We start from the raw sequence: 21,004 nt of genomic DNA, 5'->3' as shown, positions 1-21,004 counted from the left end.
GTTATGCAGAGCTGTTGAACTTGGAATATCCCAGCCATCTGTCAACAAGATTATCTAACACAACCATAAAATCCATTGTTTAAAGTTATGCAAGATTCTGTTAACCACCACCTTTAGTAAATACAGCTGATTTACAGGCCATCACTGTGATACACAGTATACTTAGAGCTATGGATAGTCGGCATGTTTGTGTTATTGCCCAATTAAAAAATAAAGATGTGTTTGTCAACAGGAAAATAGTATTTATAGCTGCATCTAAAAATTATTTTCATTATCAATTAATAAGCACAATTATGTTGATTATTAAATTAGTTGTTTTGTCTATGAAATGTCCCAAAATGGTGAAAACAATTTCTGAAAGCCCAAGAAAAACCCTCAGCAACTCAACAAAGAGGTGACTGAAAATTATTATTCAGTGGATGGATACAAGAAAACATTCAAGTCACTCAACATGAACTGGATTACGGTTCAATCAAGCATTAAGAGAAGTAAAGTATGGCACAGCTGTAAATCTGTAATACAGCAGAAATCACAGTATATTTGTTCTCATTTATATATTTTTTCCAGTTTCTATTGTCTGATAATGAGATTAGTAATTTAATCGTGGCCAATAAACACTACATTTAGACTACCAATCATTCTCAAGCTGCTGCGCTGTTAACATCCTTATTTTACTGTATTAATTCGACATTGTCTGACGAAATCAACATACCTGTGTTAATGACAACAGCTGTGCTGTTTGTTCGGCTATATTGACATTTAAAATGACTGATCACATAAAAAGATAACTGGCAGAAAGTTCTTTTCCATTTTAACTCCACTGCTAAACAGCCCCCATCAACCTTTTAAAAACGCCCTGACAACTTCACAGACACTGAAACACAAAGTTGGAGTTTTAACATTTATGCACTCTGAATTGAAGCCTGTTTTGTAAAAGCTCAATTTCTGGGGGATAATAACACCTTTTTGGTCTGGATGGAGGGCTGAAACAGAGAAAATTGAACTGTCCAGTTATATACAAATCCACACAGACACAAGGCTGGAAATGCTGACTTGGACAGGTGGATATGTAAACATGTATTTTGTATTTTAAAACTATGTAATTAATTGTAATTTTTTAGAGACAAGTTTTCACTTTTAACATTAAAGTGTCTTCCTGTTGATCAGTGTCAAAAAGGACACATTACATCTACTTACATTCAGTGCTATAAAACAATATGAAATGAAAACTTCAAAGGGCTGTGAATGTGTTTCATAGGTATTTTAAAGGTATCTTGATAAAATATAATTAAGAACAATATAGGGACAAATGTAAAAATAAATGAAATACAGAAATATTTCCTTTAACAATTCATGCTTTTAATTCCAGGATAGACAGGTTGCAGAAATTGCAGTAAACTCGGCAATGGAAACATTCACATAGGACCCTGCTGACCTTGAATCATCAACAATCAGACACCGTACATGAAGAGGTGAGAATGGGCTGGAACAAGGAGATGTGGCGGCTTCTCCTGCCTCTGACTTAGAGGCTACTGAAGAGGAGGCGAGAAGTACCTCAGAAGAGACTGAAGAGGAGGATAGTCCACATTCATAGAAGGACTTTCTTCAGGAGTGGGCCTCAAAACACCAAGTCTCACACATTGCCTTGGATGACCTCCTGAGCGGTTTAAAAATTCATGGCCACTCTGAATTGCCTTCCACTGTTACCCTGTTGCAGACACAAAAATATATTCCAGTCAGTATAAAGTCATGCAATACATACATTTTGATTTTAAGGAGACATACAACAGCTGCAACATTACCCCAGAGAAATGCTTGAGGAAGTAGGAGAAATAGAAAGTTCTCTGAATGTTGACGGCTTGTCACTCTTCAAGAGCAGCAAGTTAATAATGTGGCCGGTCCTCTGCTGCATTCACTTTCAACCAAACATAGTCTTCCCTGTAGTCCCAACACTTGGTTCCTCAAGACCAACATCTCTTGAGTTTTTGAAGGAAATGATTGACAACCTACAAGAGATACTCAGAGATGGTTTACATGTTGGAGCCATCAAAGCCAAAAATTCACTGTGTTGTCTGTGATGCACCTGCTTAAGTGCTTGTGAAAAATGTCAAGCAGTATACGGGTTATCACAGCTGTGACAAGTGTGAGCAGAGAGGTTTATGGGAAGGAAGAATAACATACCCGGGGTGTATGATCTAGTCTTAGAACTGATCAAAAATTCTGCAGCGAGAAAGGAGTCCCTTCAACAAAATGAAAACATTAAACCAACACCACAAATGAGGCTCCCACTGGACATGGTGTCACGGTTTCCAATGGCCTGCTTAGGAGTAATGAAAAAACTTTTGCATGTGTGGATATAGGGACACCGGAGGGCACACATATCAGCTGGTCAAGTGAGTGAAAGGATGCTGTCATTGGGAAAGTCCATGCCCAGTTGCCTTGCTAGAAACCCCTAGACAGCTGGAAGATCTTGATAGATGGAAGGCCACAGAGCTGCGCCAATTTGCAGTGTATACAGGAAAACCTGTGCTGAAGGGGATTCTGAAGGATGAGTTGTACGAGCACTTCATGCAGTTCAGCATAGCCCCGAATCTCCTTAGCCCGCACTGACAGGACCGCAACAAGTATGCTGAGGAGCTGATGGCGTAGTTGAAACAGGGTTCTCTGTGCAGCTTCCAGCAAAAATGCAGCTGAATCAGGTGCTTCTCAGCTCGAGCTCATGGCCTCCTTTGTGTCTAGAGCCAAGGACATTTACAGCAATCAGTTCATGCTATACAATGTCCACCCACTTGTGCATACTGCATCAAAGGGCAGGAAGTTTGGGAGTCTGGATGTATGTAGTGCATTTGTTTTTGAACATTGCATGCAGAGGCTGAAACACCTTGTTAGATCTGGGAAACAGCTGTTCATGCAGGCTGCAAAGATCATCACCGATTTCCACTCCTCACTCTGTAATTTGGAGATGTCAGTGTATCTTTTTTGACTCCGCGCATCAGCCCAGCACGGCAGGTATTTACATCTCTGTTGTCTTGAGTTGAAAGCAGCGGGTTGTATATACACATCATGGTCAAAGTTGTGGCTGTAAAACGGTGGATAAACACATTTCATTTCCTATAAATTCTTCACAATAAAAGCCCCCTGTTAGTCTGTCAGTGGAAAGCTTTTAATATGAAGCAGCAGGAAATGTGTTTTCATCTGCAGGAACTTAACACGGCACTGAAACAGCTGCAAGCTGTCAGGAAATGTTAAAATAAAGCAGATATCTGAAAGTACAAACAAACACTGGAGAAATTACAAAACCTCAAACTTTAAACCAGAAATTCATATATTAAATTCAGTTAGAAGCTACAAAAGTACTGAGAGTTGAACACAGAGGCTTTTAAAAACGTCTTTCTCTCTGGTGTCCAGCAGACATACGTAGCTGCGCAACACATGCTTGATTGAGGGGGGGAAGGGAGGTCGTTGTGATGCGCTTTGGCCAGACTCCGGAGATGGTCCATCTCGGGCACAACTCAGCGCAGTAAAACCAGTAATAGAAACGCAAATCAGCGCAGTATGGTTTGACTTAGCATGGCCAAAAGTGCCAGTGGAAAAAACCTTCAACTGACTCAGATCCCCTCCTGATGAAAAAGCGTCAGGGAGGAACACTCATAGAAACCACCACATAATCCACATATTTTGTGCTTTGATTCCTTAAAGGTGCAGTGTTTAGTTAATTTAGAGGCATCTAGTGGAACAGACTTGGCAGAAATGGAATTTAATATTCATCAGTATGTTTTAATTAGTGTATAATAAATTCGTTAGCTTAGAATGAGCCCTTTATACCTACACAAGGAGCAGGTCCTCTTCTGCTGGCTGTAGAGAGGGCATTACGCACTTTTCAATTTTGGTGGGTGGCATGAATCCACCGGTTGGAATATAAAGAGCAGCTGAATTCTGCTCACACACACACACACACACACTCACCCTGACCTCCTCCAAGTTGAACCGGGACACACACACACGTACACACATGCATACACACTCCCCTCTATGTTTTGTCTCCTACCAACATTCACACCCTCCCCTCTCCCCACATTTCTGCACTTTTAATGACTGTACTACAAATACTCTCTGATATATACTACCTCATATATAATGCAAGTTTGTACATACGTTGACATTTTTCTTATCATGTTTTTACTATTTTTATTACTATATTTAATTACTGCCTTACTATGTGTACATACTGTTTCTATTTTCTAGTGTGTTTTTGCTATTTTTTCTACTATATTAAATTAATGTCTCACTATGTATATATACTAAGTCTATTTTTGTGCCATGTATTTCCCTATGTGCACTCCTTCTTCCTTGTACCTGCACAATGTGTAATGACAATAAAACTGAATTTAATTTGTGAATATGTCCTTCTCTGCAGAATTGATTGGGCAGATGAATGTTCCCCTCCCTCCCCATGTTATCGGTCAGTCTTTACTCTCCTATTTTACTCTTCTTTTTTTTTATTTTACTCTCCTATTTTTGTATGCCTCAGCAGAATGGACGGAGCATTACAGAAAGCACCATCTATACATCGACTTGAAGTTATTGGAATTGACGAGACACATGCACATGAAGAACCCTCCATGCATGTCTTTGTGATGATAGCATCATAGGTGCCAGAGCTTCAGTAGTATATGAGGACAGCTTGAGACAACTCACTACACTTGTGATCCTGCCTGCGGTTTAATGTACAAACCTTTTGAAGACTGGTGTGGTGTGCGACTGCGTTTCCCCCTTTGAGATCAATATCACTTCAAAGGGCACGGAAACAAGTGTCATATGGATAAGTCTTGACAGTCACAGCATATCATAACTGTATGGTCACATAAAAATGTTAATTTCTAGTGAAAGCCAATGCTGTACATGACTAATGCAGTTTTTTACTTTTATTTGACTTTTAGATCTGTCCCAGTGAGCCCAGCGTGTTGAGTTGGAATTCCCAGCCTGTAATGAAGTTTGGGATTCAAGCTTGAGATTTTCTCTTGTCAACCAACATTTTGTCGTCTGGCAACAACTACGCCAAGGTTGCCCTCTCGTTCAAATTTATGAATATGTGAACAAGAACACCTTCTTCTCCATTCAGGACACTTACTTCTGAGAAGAGATGAGGACTGAAGCCCTCAGTCGCCTTCAAGGGAAAGATGTTGTGGTCACAGGTGTGTAGCTCAAACTTAACCATGTTATATCAGTATTGAAGACATTAGGCAATGGCGGTGTCATTGCATATAAGCAGCTAACTCATATTTTTTTATTTTTGGATTTTATTTTTATTGCCTTTTTTTCAGCAGATGGCAGAAATGACCCTCCAGGCCATCGTGCACAGTAGTGCAGCTACACCACCATGGAGATAATTCATGTTGCCTCCACAGACAAGTGGCAGACATCCTGCAGCTGTGTCGTCATGGTTTTAGTGACACTGTGGACAAACTCACATCAGAGATAAAGCTAATGGAGATCTTCACACATGCCCATGCCCTCGGAGTCCTTGTGAATAAGTACTCATCTGATATAATATATGAATACATGTGTTGAAAATATTATTAAAATATTGTGGTAATATTAAGTGATTCTCTGCTTCACAGACCCAGAAAAAGTCAGATACAAGGACCTTATTGTCTATATCTTCATCCTCAAGTTACTGTATGTGACATCAGGGGTGTTTATACCAGTACTCTAGTTAATTTAACTTGTTTTATTATTTCATTCTTATACACACATATTGCCCACCGCTGGATTTATAATGAACTGCAATAAACTTTGATAACCTGCTATGAAACATTACACTCTTACATTTTATAATGCCAAGTCGTACTTCTGCGGTTATTTTGGTGAAAGTGACGCAAAAGTATTGTATTAAGTAACACGTTACTCTACACAGACAGTAATATCGTAAACTAGCTTATTACTTTCAATTGAAAGTAACCAGTAATATGTAATATATTACATTGTGAAAGTAACAACACTGCACAGGATCACAAAAAATATGAGAAATGTCAGCCAGTAATATTTTAAAGCTTTAAAGGGAATATTGAAACCATAAAATGATCTGTTCATATATCTGTTCAGAGCAGAACATGAACTCTGAACTGTTTTCATTGGACCGTGGCCTTTAACTTGTTGCTAGCAAGCAAGTAGGCATCACTTTATCAACTTACTGTGACCTAAATAGCACTAACTTATTATGATTCACTAATCAATATTCTTATATTCATATAACATGTCTAGAGGGGAACTTTGTAAATCTAACGGCACAGAGCGGCAGCAGCAGTACGACGAGAAAATACACATCAGGCCTGTAACTGATGTTTCAGTGAGTTTATTAAAGCGATGCCTGAAAAAAAAGCATCATGTGGAGTAAATTCATAAAACAGTATCGTATTTAAATTCTAGTCCCTGAATGCTACATCTCACAAACCAAAAGCACAGTATCGGTGTATTGGTTTACAGAAATGATCACTATGTCTTTTTATTCCAGACAAACGCTCCAGCAGCTCATTTCTCGTCTCTCTCCCCTGTGTATTTGAGTGTTAGTACTGTGAGCTCCTGCTGTGTTCGGTTGGCATTAGCACTGTGCGCTGGTGGGTCATGATGACTCACAACCGAGAAACACTGTCAAAGAAAATTCATACTTTCCATGCTGTAATTACCACATTGTTAGGTCTCATTTGTCAGAGCCAGAGCCTTCTCTGTTTGGTATAGAACTCAATAACTGGAGGAGTTAAAACATAAGGAGCACATCTAGATTACCAAGTCACATCTGAGTAATAAGACTCCCATTAACAGCTGACTTGAGACAATGTTGTTTTTGATACATTCCCAAAACAGAAAGCAGAGTTTTGTGTTCTGGGGATTGTGATTGTCTTTGTCCTTTAAGTAGCAAAGGCTGGATTACCAACTGGGAAAAGCGTTAGCGTTAGTTTTGGTAATCATTAAATGTAATTTTGTTTTGGACCTCTAAAGCACAATATCAGTTGACATTATAAGGGCCTTAAGGTGGTTTTGCTTTATAACCTGATGTTTAGGCTCTTTCTTGAAAAGGGTCTTAACTCTAAAGTGATAGTGATTCTGTGCTTACATGGTGCGTATTCCTAAAATAATCTGTGTTTAATCAGGTTATTGCATAGCAAAATATGTGAATATTCCACCACAGGAACAGACAATACACAGAGGTCAGCAGCTCATTGTTCAGGGCACCTCAAACAGCGGGTGAATCAGATGTTTCAAAGTCTGTTTCCCCGTTGATCTGTGTTTCCCCTGACCTTAACCCCGACCACAGGGAACATTAGATGAAGGGGATGAACGGGCCATCAGCTCTTTAAGGAATATGACATCTCGCCCTCTGGATAGAGATACCGGTTTCCAAAATTAGGGGCAACAGGTTGAAGTTTTCATTTATTCTATATGTGCAATCAACTCTCTTAATTCTGATACAGTAAACTGCCTCGTAATTTATCTCTTCATCCCTATTGGCACCAGCTCCCCTGTGACTCTCTATAGAGCAGTGGTTCTCAAAGTGGGGTCTGGGGACCCCCAAGGGGTCCTTCAGGGGGTTCCAGGGGTCCCCAGCCAAAAGGGGAGTCATTTATTTTCACTATTATTCCATCTGTAAGTAACACAATGAAATAATGTATGACTGTTTTAGTCATGAGTTTCACATAGTTTATGAAATAAAACAGTAAAAGCAAAGATCTTATCAGATGGGGGTCCGTGGTCTAATTTGTGTTAGTTCAGGGGCCTTGATGTGAACGCTTTGAGAACCAGAAGCAGTAAAGGAACTTGATGGATAATTGTTTTTATATTATCATTTTATCTTTTAGAGTTTGGATTTTATTTAAAGCATTTGAACCTTTTGCTGTAAAACACTGCAACAATGTTTTTGAAAAGTGCTGGTAAATTAATACCCGCTTGTATTTTTTTATTATTTTTTAGATTTTATTTATTTCTTAGTTGATCACTGGACTCATTTTATTCATGTTATTAATTCCCCCTTTATGTTATGTCTCGTTGACTCATATTTGAGATACTGATGTTTAGATCAGGACTGGGACTGCGTTTTGTGGGTTATGTATAAATATGTGACAGTCCTGCGTTTTGTCTGACAGTATTTTGGGTTTGGGCCTCCTTAAAGAGGGAAAAAATGAGTGTATAAGGGAAACATTTTCCTTTATGGAACTTATTTTTGTATTTAAATTAAAAAAATAAATAAAAGTGCTTTTTAAATATAGTTGTATGTAGTTTTTCCTTTTATTATATTCTGCATTACGTACAGTACCATCCCTTTTGATGTCTTCACTTGTCATATTATTTTACTGTGTTAATGTTTCATTCTCTATGCCACGTTGATGCAAAAGTCATTTCTCCTTGTGGAACAAAAAAGATTTGAACTGAACTAAAAATGTGTTGTTAGTAATGGTTCAACTGATCTATAAAGCACTGGAAATGTATTTATTAACCATTAATGAAGCCATTAGTCACAACTTATGAACCATTTAATAAAAGGAGTCATAAAGTTGTACCCAGATGTTTCCAAAACGTTTATGCAGAAAATATGTTTTTCTTCTTGTTCCTAAGTGGAAAGTTTCTCTGAGCTCATTGAAAATCTGATTTTTGATTATTATTCATCTTACACAAGTGTGATGTGGAAACTTGAAGCCTCCACTGCACAAACACTGAGAATGAACATCTTGTGTCTAGCAGGAAAACTTTAGAAATGAACAATATTTACATATTTGTAGATTATGGGATTTTTAATGAGGGAGAAGAAGTAGATATTCTAAGGATTTTAACACGATAATTGAACTTTTTTTTAATACCATACCTGACAAATTATTATTCAAAGTAGAATATTTGATATATACAGCTTGTGTGTGGAGGGGGGAGTGTCTCTAAACTCTAAACTCTATAAAAATGTAAAAGAAGCGACGTTTCCGCCTGCACGTGAAGGCAGCAGCAGATGCGGGTCTATTTGTTCTCCCGCAGGAGGGCGTTCCGCTGGACAACACGCAAACGCACCGAGGTGAATTATGCCGGTGTACGCAGGGACTGGCTCCTATTTAGACGCTGTCAAAGCTTAGGTTTGTGTCTCAAGGGGTCGTTTTGGACACCCGGGATCAGGCCTTCCTTTGTTAGCCTTCCTACTGGTATCACTGCCGGGGGAAAGGCGACGGAGGAGGCCGGACTCGAAGACATGATGGAGGCTAACCGAGTGAGCTGTAGGACGGTAACGGTAGGCTCGCTCGCATTTCTTCCTCCGACAATAATAGGCAGACAGGACAGGTTAAAGCGGCTCCGTATGAAAGTAAAAAAAAACGTCTTATTTTAGCTGGCTAACACCGCTTTAGCTTCTTTCCTGGACGTGTTTTCCTGTCCGTCGCCATCAAAAGCAGAGATGTTGGTTATATCTTGTTTTTTTATCCACAGACACAATGATGATGGTGGTTTGGAGTCTCAGTCCTGGAATGGCTGGTGTTGCTGGTGACTGAAAGGGAAAAAAAAGAAAAGAAAAGACACCATACAGATAACTTATCATCTAAATTGTGTAGCTGTGTTCATCTTTTCGGGGCCGTTAACCCAGCAGTTAGTGGCCTTCAGGGTGACATGAAACGGTCACATCCACAGACACACACCGTTCACATGTCAGGCAGGATGCTGGGAAATCCAACTGACCGTAAACATAACAGCTCTTCACACATGACCTGAACCCAAAACCTTTTTTTTTTTTTACAGTAAAAATTTGCAGTGAAGAAGTACTCAGATCATTTACTGAAAGATCCTCTCCAGACATGTATTAAAATATATAAAAAGACTGTTTGGAACAATATTGTGTGTCTGATATGGTTTTTCCACCAAAAAAATGTAATTACCATATTCAAATTTGTAAATATGCAAATATATTTCATTTCAAAAGTTTAACTACTTCACACAAGATGTCTCCTCCTTCACTGTAAAGTCCATCCTCAGTGTTTGTGCATTGGAGGCTTAAAATTGGATTTTTAATGAGCTCAGAGAAACTTCCCACTTTCAGCAGATGAATGTGAAAACAAACTCTGCACATACATCAGAGAAGAGAACAACATCCAACTGAAGGAACAAGAAGAAAAACATATTTTTGAGTGGGGGAGACTTTAAGTACAAGTACTAATACAACAATGTAAAAATACTCCATTACAAGTAAAAGTCCTGCATGAAAAATCCTACTACAGTAAAAAGTACATAAGTATTATGAGCTTGATGTAGTTAAAGTATTGCAGTAAAAGTACATAAGTATTATGAGCTTGATGTAGTTAAAGTATTGCAGTAAAAGTAGTGGTTTGGTCCCTCTGACTGATATATTATTATATATGACATCATTAGATTATTAATAGTGAAACATCAGTGTTAGAGCAGCATGTTACTGTTGTAGCTGCTGGAGGTGGAGCTAGTTTACACTACTTTATATACAGTTAGCTAGTTTAGTCCAGTGGTTCCCAACCTAGGGGTCGGGCCCCTCCAAAGGGTCAGCAGATAAATCTGAGGGGTGGTGAGATGATTAATGGGAGAGGAAAGAAGAAAAAACAAAGTTCTGATACACAAATCTGTTTCAGTTTTTGGACTTTTTCTCTAATCTTTGATTTTTGCTGAAATATTGAATCATTTGAACATTTATTGAAATGAAAGCATGTGAGAAGTTTAGAGGGAAAAATCACTATTTGGTGGAGCTGTTAACAACTCATAGACATGTGAAATGTGACCCCGACTACACACTGCTTTTTGTAAGACATCAAAAGCCAAAAAGGTTGGAAACCACTGGTTTCATCTTTAACAATGTGTTGTATTTTAAAAGCTTGTTATATTATCCATTGTGTCAAATCTTCATCTGAAAAGTGACTAAAGCTGTCAAATAAATGTAGTGGAGTAGAAAGTACAATATTTCCCTCTGAAATGTAGTGGAGTGGAAGTATAAAGTAGCATCACATGGAAATACTCAAGTAAAGTACAAATACCTAAAAATTGTACTTAAATACAACACTTGGATAAATGAACTTTTGTTACTTTCCGCCACTGACAATTTTACACAAAATATAAGCTCTCTTTCACAATAACACACACTCCATGATCAAAAAGGAGCAGGAAGGAGAAAAATCTTAAATTAATTTCCCTTTTCTCTCAACAAATAAAACAGAGAGAGTCTGGCGGTACGTTCAAGAACTGTTTAAGTCACAAAACATCAAAATACACACATAATACACAAATAATTGGACTAAAAACAACATTACTCCAGTTATTTTACAGTTACAAAAACATTGTACAGCTTTTTTAGTTTAGAGCTGTCAAGTTGATTAATCGATTAGTTCCCAACTATTAAATTAATCTGCAACTATTTTGATAATCATTTTATCATTTTGAGTCATTTTTTAAAGAAAAAATAGCAAACATTTGGTGGTTACAGCTTCTCAAATGTGAGAATTTGAAACTTTTATGTGTCAAACATGACAGAAGACTGAATATCTTTGGATTTTGGCATTTGAAGACGTCATGTGAGCTCTAAGAAACTATAACAGGCTTTTTTCACAGTTTTTTTAGTTTAAAACGATAATGAAAATAATTGTTCGTTGCAGCTCTATTCTTAAATATACTAAAAGTATTTATATTACTTGGTTTCACACAGAAATGAAAATATAGAGTGTAAAAACCCTGAGATGTTTTTCCACCATCACAGATTTTATGATGTTATCTCTTCTGTGTTTTTAGGGTTAATTTTTACAGAGTGTCAGTAATCCTAGAATGGACCCTGCTCACATCGGAGGGGATATGTCACCTTTGTATGTGCCAAGAAAGAGAAAGTCAGTCCAGTCACAACCAAAAAGTGGAGTGCCATGTCCAGGTAGAGGAAAAAAAACACTTTATTAAAGTAATTATTATGTATGTCAATGGCAAATATGAATATTACCACTGGTGTGTGTTTTTATTATTTTTAATTCAATTAAATTTAAACCTCTCTAACAGTTGTTCAGCGAATGCCAGAACGAGCCTGTGAACTGACTGCAGTAGGATACTCTAAGGTAACGTCCACAACATGCTTTTATTTTGAAAGTTTTGTTTTTTTTGTAATCGGGGTTATATCTAAGAAAACTATCCAATAACAGATGTTTGAATGTGGTTTGTCCATGTCCCATGTTCTAATACTCAAAATCTGTTAACTTTATGCACACGTTGGATCTCTACTTCACAGTTCTGTACTTGAATGTTTTAGAATGACGAGTCTCAAGCCCAAGATGCTCTAAAGATGAAAAGAACTTATGGTAGAAAAAGGTAAGAGACTCAAACATCTGTCAAGAGTTGAGTTTGTACGGTCTTGAATTTGCATGACAAGCTGCATGATGCATTCCCAGTGTAGTTATAAATGATATCACAACTACACACATCACACACAGACCATTATTATTATTTTTTTTAATTATTTTATTACTTTCAAAATAAAGCTTAAAATCGATCTCTTTACCCAAGCATTTAAATAGCTTAGCACTTGCACTTTTAGAATGTTATATTTTCATTTATTATATACATTCTATGCTTTAACTTGTTCTTATCATATTTTATTCTTTGATTATAATGCATTCTGTGTCTTCAAGTTTCACTTTATCAATGCTTTTTCTTTTTTCTACATGCTTTTATGTTCTTTTATGTCCTTTTTAATGTAATTTTTGTTGTAAAGCACTTTGAGCTGCATTTTTTGTATGAAAGGTGCTATACAAATAGTTATTATTATTATTATATTATTATTGAGAGATAATGGGCCTACAAGTGCATGTTATTACACTTTTCACAATTTCAGGTATACTGGAAACATAAGTGACCAGTTGAGTCAAGTCTTGCAGCTGGTTTTGTGTCTCTGGTGCTTTCATAATGAGCTTCACGTATTACTAAAGTCAGTCAGATTGCACACAAGCTTTATTTTTTGCAATGTGCACATAAATTCTTGGTTGCATGTTATGTTAATATGAGGGATTTCTTTTCCAACAATACACACTGTATGAAAACAACACTTTTGCTGCTCAAAACTAGCTTGTATGCATCCTCTCTGAGTTAAAAGATCAGTTAAACCTCCTCAGCTGTGACTAAGTGACCGAGACTGTTATATATTCTGTTCGTTAACCACCTCAAACCAGAACTGTTGCTGTGCCAAGTATAAAAAGCAGAGCACTGGCTGGCCTGCTGTTTTACTTTTAGAAGTGGCTAATGTGATAGTGATGGTTGTAGTGTATCTGTCTCTCTCTCTCTCTCTCGTTATTCGTTATCTTTCTTTCTTGTGTGTCTGACTTCACTTGTCAAGTGAAAACTGAGCTCTAACCTCAACCTGGTTGTTATTAAAATGTCTCTTACAGCCACATCTGTGCTTCTAATGTGGAAAAATCCTCTTACGGTTGATGATTCTAATTATATTGATGCATATTGATGTAGACAGTAGTTCACTATCAGCCTGCGTTCAGTGCTTTTGATATTCATTTTGTAAATAATTGTAAAATTTTGTATTTATCAGGTTCGAGGACCTTCAGAGTGTTTCCATAGGAACAGTAGATTACCCAACCAGCAGCTGCTCGGTGATGTCATCAGGGAGTCTGGCCAATGGGGCGGACCCAGGCTCCATGGCTCCGCCCTCTGCAAGGCTGCCTCCGAGACTAGTGGCGAAGGATGTGTGGCCCCAGGGCCCCGAGGCCAGCAGGGAGCAGTCGCAGCCTCAGGACCAGAGCTGGAACTCCAACAGGGACCGGGGCCCCGACGCCTGGGCTCCGGGTAGAGACCGACCGCAGGAGCAAGTCTGGAACTCTGGCAGAGACAGAGTGGGACACTCCAGTCAAGACCAGACATGGATACCAGGCAGGGACAGGGCACATACCGGACAGGACCAGGCCTGGATGTCGGGTCGGGACCGAGGGCCCGAGCAGGCCTGGGCGGCTGGCAGAGACCGAGGCCAGGATCAGGCCTGGAACGCAGGCAGGGATCCAGGAAGAGACCGGGCCTCTTCAGGACCAGAGCAGGCGTGGAGTACAAGCCGAAGTCAAGACCAAGCCTGGAGCAACACGAGCAGGGAGAGAGGACACGTCTGGAGACCCGGTGATTAATTAGTATTTCATGACAATAGTCAAAATTATACTTAATTATAGCTTCATTATCAATCAATCAATCAATCAAACTTTATTTATATATCACCTTTCAAACAAATCAAATGCAATTCAAAGTTCTTTACAAGCGATTGATAAAATATAGGTAGTTAAAAATGGGTTTAAAGACTAATGCACACCAAGATAATTAAAAGCAAAAAAGTTAATTGAATAAGACAATAAAAGTCAACTAGTTAAGATAATAAAAGATAAATAATAAAAGCAATAAAAATAATTAGAACATTTGGAAGAGTGTGAGTTTGGATGAGCCTCATCATTTTTCATAATTTTGTTGTCAAATCTACAGACTCAGGGAGGCTGTTTTTCATGATGTTTTGCAAGTTAACTAAATTAGAAAACTGAATGAATTTGAAGACAATATCCTCATAATACTGGACCCTGATTGGCTACTTCAAAAGAGGTCGAAATGCTAGTTTGAGCCTTTTCAGTTTAAATATTAGAAGGCAGCCTGATCGAGTGAATTAATTCTGAGGGTCTAATTATGACGTGTTTATTGATTTATCTACATTTAAAATGTTTTAACATTTCTGCTCTAATATTGTACATATTAAATAATATTTTTATTCCTAAATTATTCCATATTATACTGTATGTATCTGAGTGTTACAGAGTGGTTCTTCGAGCATTGTCGTGTGTATAAGAAAAATAATTTGCTTGTACAAGATGTAAAGTGAGTTGTGAATATTTTCTTGGTTCTTGTGGTTTCGGAGATTTTGATTCCTTTCTGTGTCATTTTTTTAGACTTCAACATGAAGAAAGTCCAGAGAGTAGAGATGGAGAGAAGCCCACCTGTAAATAACTTCCCACAGCCTCCAGAGGGCAGAGAGTCCTGTGAGTTACCCTCCAGTCTGATATATAATATATATTATAGCTCATAATATGATATTATATAATATAATGAGCTGAGATACATCACACATTTCAGACTCCTTCTTGCATGATGAGTTCTCTTGATCACATCTTTATAGTTTTCCTCTGTAAACTCAACAAATGGCACAAACTAATGGATATGAACATTTACCTTTGGATTTACTTCACCAATATGTGTTTGAATAGAGATTTGAATGGTCTATAAGCAGTGTCAGTAGTAGTCAGCATCATTATTTTCTCAACATGAGTTGAGTATTATTGATAGATAAAGTTAACTGCAGACTAATCATTGAGAAAGACAAACATCCTCCTGCTGAGGGATGTAAATTAAAACTATTTGCACAGAAGAAAATAATCAGAGATGAATAATCTGTTAATGCATCATTTATAATAAGCATCATCACTTTGTACAATAAATAAAACATGTTCAGGCATATTGACAACAGGTTATTAATATTTTATGTTACATAGTGTATTTTTTTTTATAAAATGCTAAATAAATAGCAAGAATAACACATTCTAGACCAAATAAAATCTAGTAATCTGATGTAAATACTGCAGGTTCAGATGCAGCCAGCGGTGGAGTCCAAAACAACCCAGAAGCCTCGACCTCTCAGCCCAGTGAGGAGCAGAAACCACCAATCGTCTCCACCAAGAAGGAGCCTCCTACTTATCCTCCAGGTGACAGGAGCTGACCAGAGGAGCAGCTGCCAACTACTGCAGTTTATATTCTAACAGAATAACCTGCTTATCCCTCTTATCCCAGATGTTCAGATCTGAATTCATATCTTATAATTTTAGGGTCTGAATTCTACCAAAACCAATTTGAGTCTATTTTTGTATCCAAATTTAACTTTGAGGAATTTGAATATAGTTTTTGAATACTGGTTACTGAAATTCCGTATCTGAATTTGTAAATCCCAAAAAATTTAGAGAATATACCTGAAATGAAGGTTTTTAAAATGCACTATTTTAAATTAAAGTCATTTTCAAAGAGGGGAATTCAGACCACATAAATTTCAATACTGATTATTTGGTAATGATTACATTTACAAATTAGTTATTCAGTGGCTTATAAGATTTATGGCCATTATTTGCTTCTAATAGTTAACTGTCTCAACTAAACCCTCCCAGACGAGAAATGGAGTAAAGTCAGTTTTATTTAAGTCTGTTTCTGTCAGAAGAGAAATGCAGCAGAGTGAAGTTGGGGAATATCATTTTAACTTGACTGAAGTTGTATTTTCCTGGTTAGAAATTAAATAAAATTTGTTTTGTTTTTCATAAAATTCTGAAATACAGGATAATCATTTTTCAGTCAATCCATGGTAAATTAACTTGAAATTATCACAGTGAATATAAAATATAAAGACTTGAATTTAATTTCTCTCTGTCATATTATGTAAGGAGTTCATGAGTTCTCCTCCTTTAAGACTGTTTTTGAAATAAACAACTGTTTGGACATCCTGCAGGAAGTCAAGAGGAGCGTTGGCAGCTCCAGATTGTAGCTAAAGGCAGAGTCACATGTCCCAAATGTAAAAGTGTAAGCAGGAAGACTGTGGAGGGGCTGAAGAAACACATGGAGAACTGCCGACTGGTGAGCACTCTATCAACACTCTATCAACACTCCATCAACACTCCCTCAACACTCCCTCGACACTCTCTCAACACTCTATCAACACTCCCTCGACACTCCATCAACACTCCATTAACACTCCCTCAACACTCCATCAACACTCCCTTGACACTCCATCGACACTCCCTCGACACTCAATCAACACTCTCTCAACACTCCCTCGACACTCCATCGACACTCCCTCGACACTCTATCAACACTCTATCAACACTCCCTCGACACTCCCTCGACACTCCCTCGACACTCCATCGACACTCCCTCGACACTCCCATCGACACTCCCTCGACACTCCCTCGACACTCCATCGACACTCCCTCGACACTCCCATCGACACTCCCATCGACACTCTATCAACACTCTCTCAACACTCCATCGACACTCCCTCGACACTCCCTCGACACTCTATCAACACTCTATCAACACTCTATCAACACTCCCTCGACACTCCCTCGACACTCCCTTGACACTCCATGGACACTCCCTCGACACTCCCTCGACACTCCATCGACACTCCCTTGACACTCCCATTGACACTCTATCAACACTCTCTCAACACTCCCTCGACACTCCCTCGACACTCCCTCGACACTCCATGGACACTCCCTCGACACTCCATCGACACTCCCTCGACACTCCCATCGACACTCTATCAACACTCTCTCAACACTCCATCGACACTCCCTCGACACTCCCTCGACACTCCCTCGACACTCCATGGACACTCCCTCGACACTCTCTCAACACTCCATCGACACTCCCTCGACACTCTATCAACACTCTATCAACACTCCCTCGACACTCCCTCGACACTCCATGGACACTCCCTCGACACTCCCTCGACACTCCCTCGACACTCCCATCGACACTCCCTCGACACTCCCTCGACACTCCCATCGACACTCCCTCGACACTCCCATCGACACTCCCTCGACACTCTCTCAACACTCTATCAACACTCTCTCAACACTCCCATCGACACTCCTATCAACACTAGATAGTTTGAACTCCACAACCTGGAAATGGCCAAAATTAAGGACACTGAACACAAAATATTGACAGGCAGAATACACTCTTCATATAGTCACTGAATACCAAACATGTTGTTTTATAAAGAAAGCTTCGACCTCTGAGAGGCAGGTAATGTAAGTCTTATGTATCATGTTTCACTATTAAGAGACACATTTATTATCATGTGTTCACCACCACAGAAGCTACTTGTAATGTAGTTTAATTAATATCCTCTGGTCCGGACTCTTCTCATCAGGACTCATGTGTATAAATACTGAAATGTATCTGTATTGTAAAGCTGCTTAGTTTACAGTTCGTACCAAATGGCAGATATAATGTGACTTGAATCTGTTGTGCAGCAACCTTTTACCTGTCAACACTGTGGGAAACAGCTGAAGTCTTCAACAGGGATGAAATATCACATCATGGCTGATCACAGCCATTTGGTAAGACTCTTCATCAATGCCCTCTTCCTCATCTCAGTTTTACATGATTAATTATGCTCCAAATTATTTACTCAGACACACTGTAGGCATCAGTTTCTCTTAGATTGACAATTGCTATTCTTATTGTTTTTGTATTGTTATTCTTTACTAGTGATTACATACATCATCTCAGTGTTATTCATAAATGCACAGAAGAACCCACACTGATACTCACACCATACATTTAGGAGTTTGAGGAATGTTTGAGGAACTATTTTTCTGTTTGTAGCCCTCAGCAGACGACGCCAAGGACCTGGATGATCGTGCCATTAAAGACAAACTACGTAAAATCCTGAAGAGGTTGGGCAAATTAAAGTGCTCTAAAGAGGTAAACTGTCATCATTTGTGCTAAATTATACTCATTTAAGATAGAAGTTTTAGTAAGTTGAGCCAAGACAAGATGAAATTTCAATGATCCCATGGTAAAACGCTTTCCTTTCCCTCTTCAGGGCTGTAATGCCGCCTTCACCAGCATCATGGGATACGTGTATCACATGAAGAAGTGCGGGAAGGAGGAGTCGGAGCTGGAGAAGATGCTGCTGAATTGTTCTCACTGTGGGAAAACCTACAAGTCCAAGGCCGGTCTGGAGTACCACCTTAAATCAGAACATGCTCCTGTGAGTCGTATTTTATTTCATCTGCACATTCAGGTGTTGCAGGCTGACAGTTAATTGATTAATTGATTATCTTGTAATTGGTTAATCCATCCATCAGATTTCTGTCACTTATCTGACAAAAATTAGAGAAATATGTCAATAAATTCACATACTTAATACAGTAAATAATTGTGGTTTTGTCTGTCATTCTTTAAACATGTATGACAGTGAAAATGGTTTTATTATTTTAACCTCTAAACTAGAAATGTGTCCGCTCTGTTACATCTCGTACCTGAATTCTTGTGGTGTTTGGAGCAAATTGAGCTTCAGCCCCATCATGTTCATCCTCTCTTATTTCCCGTTACGCAGACGCCCCAGAAGACCGAGGAAGACGAGGCACTGAAGGCCCAAGGAGAGGCCAACCCCGAGAGGACGGCCAGCGGCAGGGTGCAGCGAGCCTCGGCGCAGGTGGCCAACTTCCACCTGGCTGAGATTGCCAACAACGAGCTGCCTAAAGACTGGCCCAAGAGGAAGTTTCAGTCAGACCTGGTGCCCGACGACAAAAAGGCAAGAGATGAGTTCATCTTAAATTTTAAGTTGGAGGACGTTTGTTTATTATACAGTGTAAAACTATTATTATTATTAAACATGTTTATACCAAACAAGCAGACATATGAAAAAGTAACCATGTATGTCAGCGTATTAATAAAAGTTATGCTTAAATTGGCTTATTGACGTTGTCCTTCCCAGTTAAAATATGCCCGACCAGGTCTGCCGGCCTTCAGCCAGGAGGTGCTGAGGAAGTGGAAGAATGAGGTGAAGCTGCAGAGGAAAGTTCACTGTCCCAACCAGGTAGAAACACCAACACACTCAGGTCTTCACACTGTGTTCTGCTTCCAGTAAAGCAATAACTAGCACAGTTTTTTATTCTCTTAATTTATTCATCGTCTGTTTTGCTCTGACAGTATTGCATGATATCATATATATGATACTGCATAGTATGTATGATATTGTATAATAAATAAATTATATATGTTATTTCTCTATTTGTTTGTGTCTTCTATTTACTTAGGATTTTTTTGTTAATTTAGTAATAATAATAATAATACCAATAATTTTATTATTTTTTTCATTTATTATTTATTGTAAAATAAGTCAGCTTCGGTCCTCCATATATAGCATGTTTTTGGTGATATTTCTATTGCTATTGTCTTTTAACCTCAATGCTCTTTTAAACCAAAGACAATCTGTTTGAATCTTTTTATAAACGTGTTTCTCTGCTGTGTAGAACCTTTATTACCTTTTGGGTAACTTCCTTTCTGTCTTCTTCAGGGTTGTGGCTCCACCTACACCAGTGTGTCTGGACTAAAGGCTCATCTGGGACTCTGCACAAGGGTTCGTCACATTAAAAACAAGTCGTGTGAATGTACATAAATGGTGCTTATTGGGACTGTTATAATAGTAATATATACCACATTACACAACAGTCTAATCATATATCATTCAGAAATGATGAGTAAAAGAATGTTCTCTATTTTCATGACCGCTGGCAGATGCAGTGCATAGTACTCCTGAGCCTATTAATCATTTTATGTCTCTATAATTCCATCTGATCCCATTTCAGGGCGACTTTGAGGCTGGAAAATACAGATGCCTGATCTGCAATAAAGAGTTTAACTCAGAGAGTGGAGTGAAATACCACATCAACTCTGTCCATTCACAGGTAATGACATAGTTTGTGTTGGTGTTAATGTATGCAGATGACATTACAATCTATTGAAGAAACAGTCACCTCCAAAGCTCTTTAAGTTCCTCCTCTAACTTTCTCTCCTCCTGTTGGTTCTGAAGGACTGGTTTGTGACAAACAAAAAAGCCTCCAAGAAATTTGAGAAGTTCCTCAAAAACCAGCCCAAGGACACGTTTGTCCATAATGTTGACAAGCCGATCATGGATCAGTACAACCATCACCACCTCCAGCATCACCAGCAGCATCACCACCACCACCACCACCACCACCACCACCACCATCAGCAGCAACACCAACTCCAGCACCAACCCATGCAGCACCCACTGCAGCCACTGCATCACCTCCAGCACCAGACCCAGCTCCTCCATCCAGAGCACCAGAACCTCCCTCCACAGGTGGACACGCAGCTCCAGCAGCCGGTACTCCACTACACCCCTCTAGAACCTCCACCTGGACCGTTGTGG

The 21,004-nt window shown here is 38.8% G+C and overlaps 1 protein-coding gene across 1 annotated transcript in view; it reads left to right on the top strand.

Annotated features, from left to right (window-relative positions):
* Positions 1-8,982: 8,982 nt before the first annotated feature.
* Positions 8,983-21,004, top strand: part of znf512 (zinc finger protein 512) — a 16,666-nt gene continuing 4,644 nt past the window's right edge. The window contains exons 1-17 of the mRNA XM_067573274.1: positions 8,983-9,265; positions 9,460-9,513; positions 11,770-11,902; positions 12,025-12,080; positions 12,272-12,330; positions 13,559-14,133; positions 14,943-15,032; positions 15,633-15,752; positions 16,541-16,665; positions 18,072-18,158; positions 18,427-18,525; positions 18,647-18,814; positions 19,163-19,360; positions 19,544-19,645; positions 20,126-20,188; positions 20,418-20,516; positions 20,642-21,000. Coding sequence (XP_067429375.1) covers positions 11,803-11,902; positions 12,025-12,080; positions 12,272-12,330; positions 13,559-14,133; positions 14,943-15,032; positions 15,633-15,752; positions 16,541-16,665; positions 18,072-18,158; positions 18,427-18,525; positions 18,647-18,814; positions 19,163-19,360; positions 19,544-19,645; positions 20,126-20,188; positions 20,418-20,516; positions 20,642-21,000 — 2,300 coding nt within the window. The 5' untranslated portion in view covers positions 8,983-9,265; positions 9,460-9,513; positions 11,770-11,802. The remainder of the gene's footprint in view (positions 9,266-9,459; positions 9,514-11,769; positions 11,903-12,024; positions 12,081-12,271; positions 12,331-13,558; positions 14,134-14,942; positions 15,033-15,632; positions 15,753-16,540; positions 16,666-18,071; positions 18,159-18,426; positions 18,526-18,646; positions 18,815-19,162; positions 19,361-19,543; positions 19,646-20,125; positions 20,189-20,417; positions 20,517-20,641; positions 21,001-21,004) is intronic.

Source organism: Thunnus thynnus, chromosome 18 (genome assembly GCF_963924715.1).
Source record: "Thunnus thynnus chromosome 18, fThuThy2.1, whole genome shotgun sequence".
In the NCBI taxonomy this organism is placed as follows: domain Eukaryota; kingdom Metazoa; phylum Chordata; class Actinopteri; order Scombriformes; family Scombridae; genus Thunnus; species Thunnus thynnus.
Note: the sequence above shows the minus strand (reverse complement) of the source record. Positions and strands in the feature narration are given on the sequence as shown.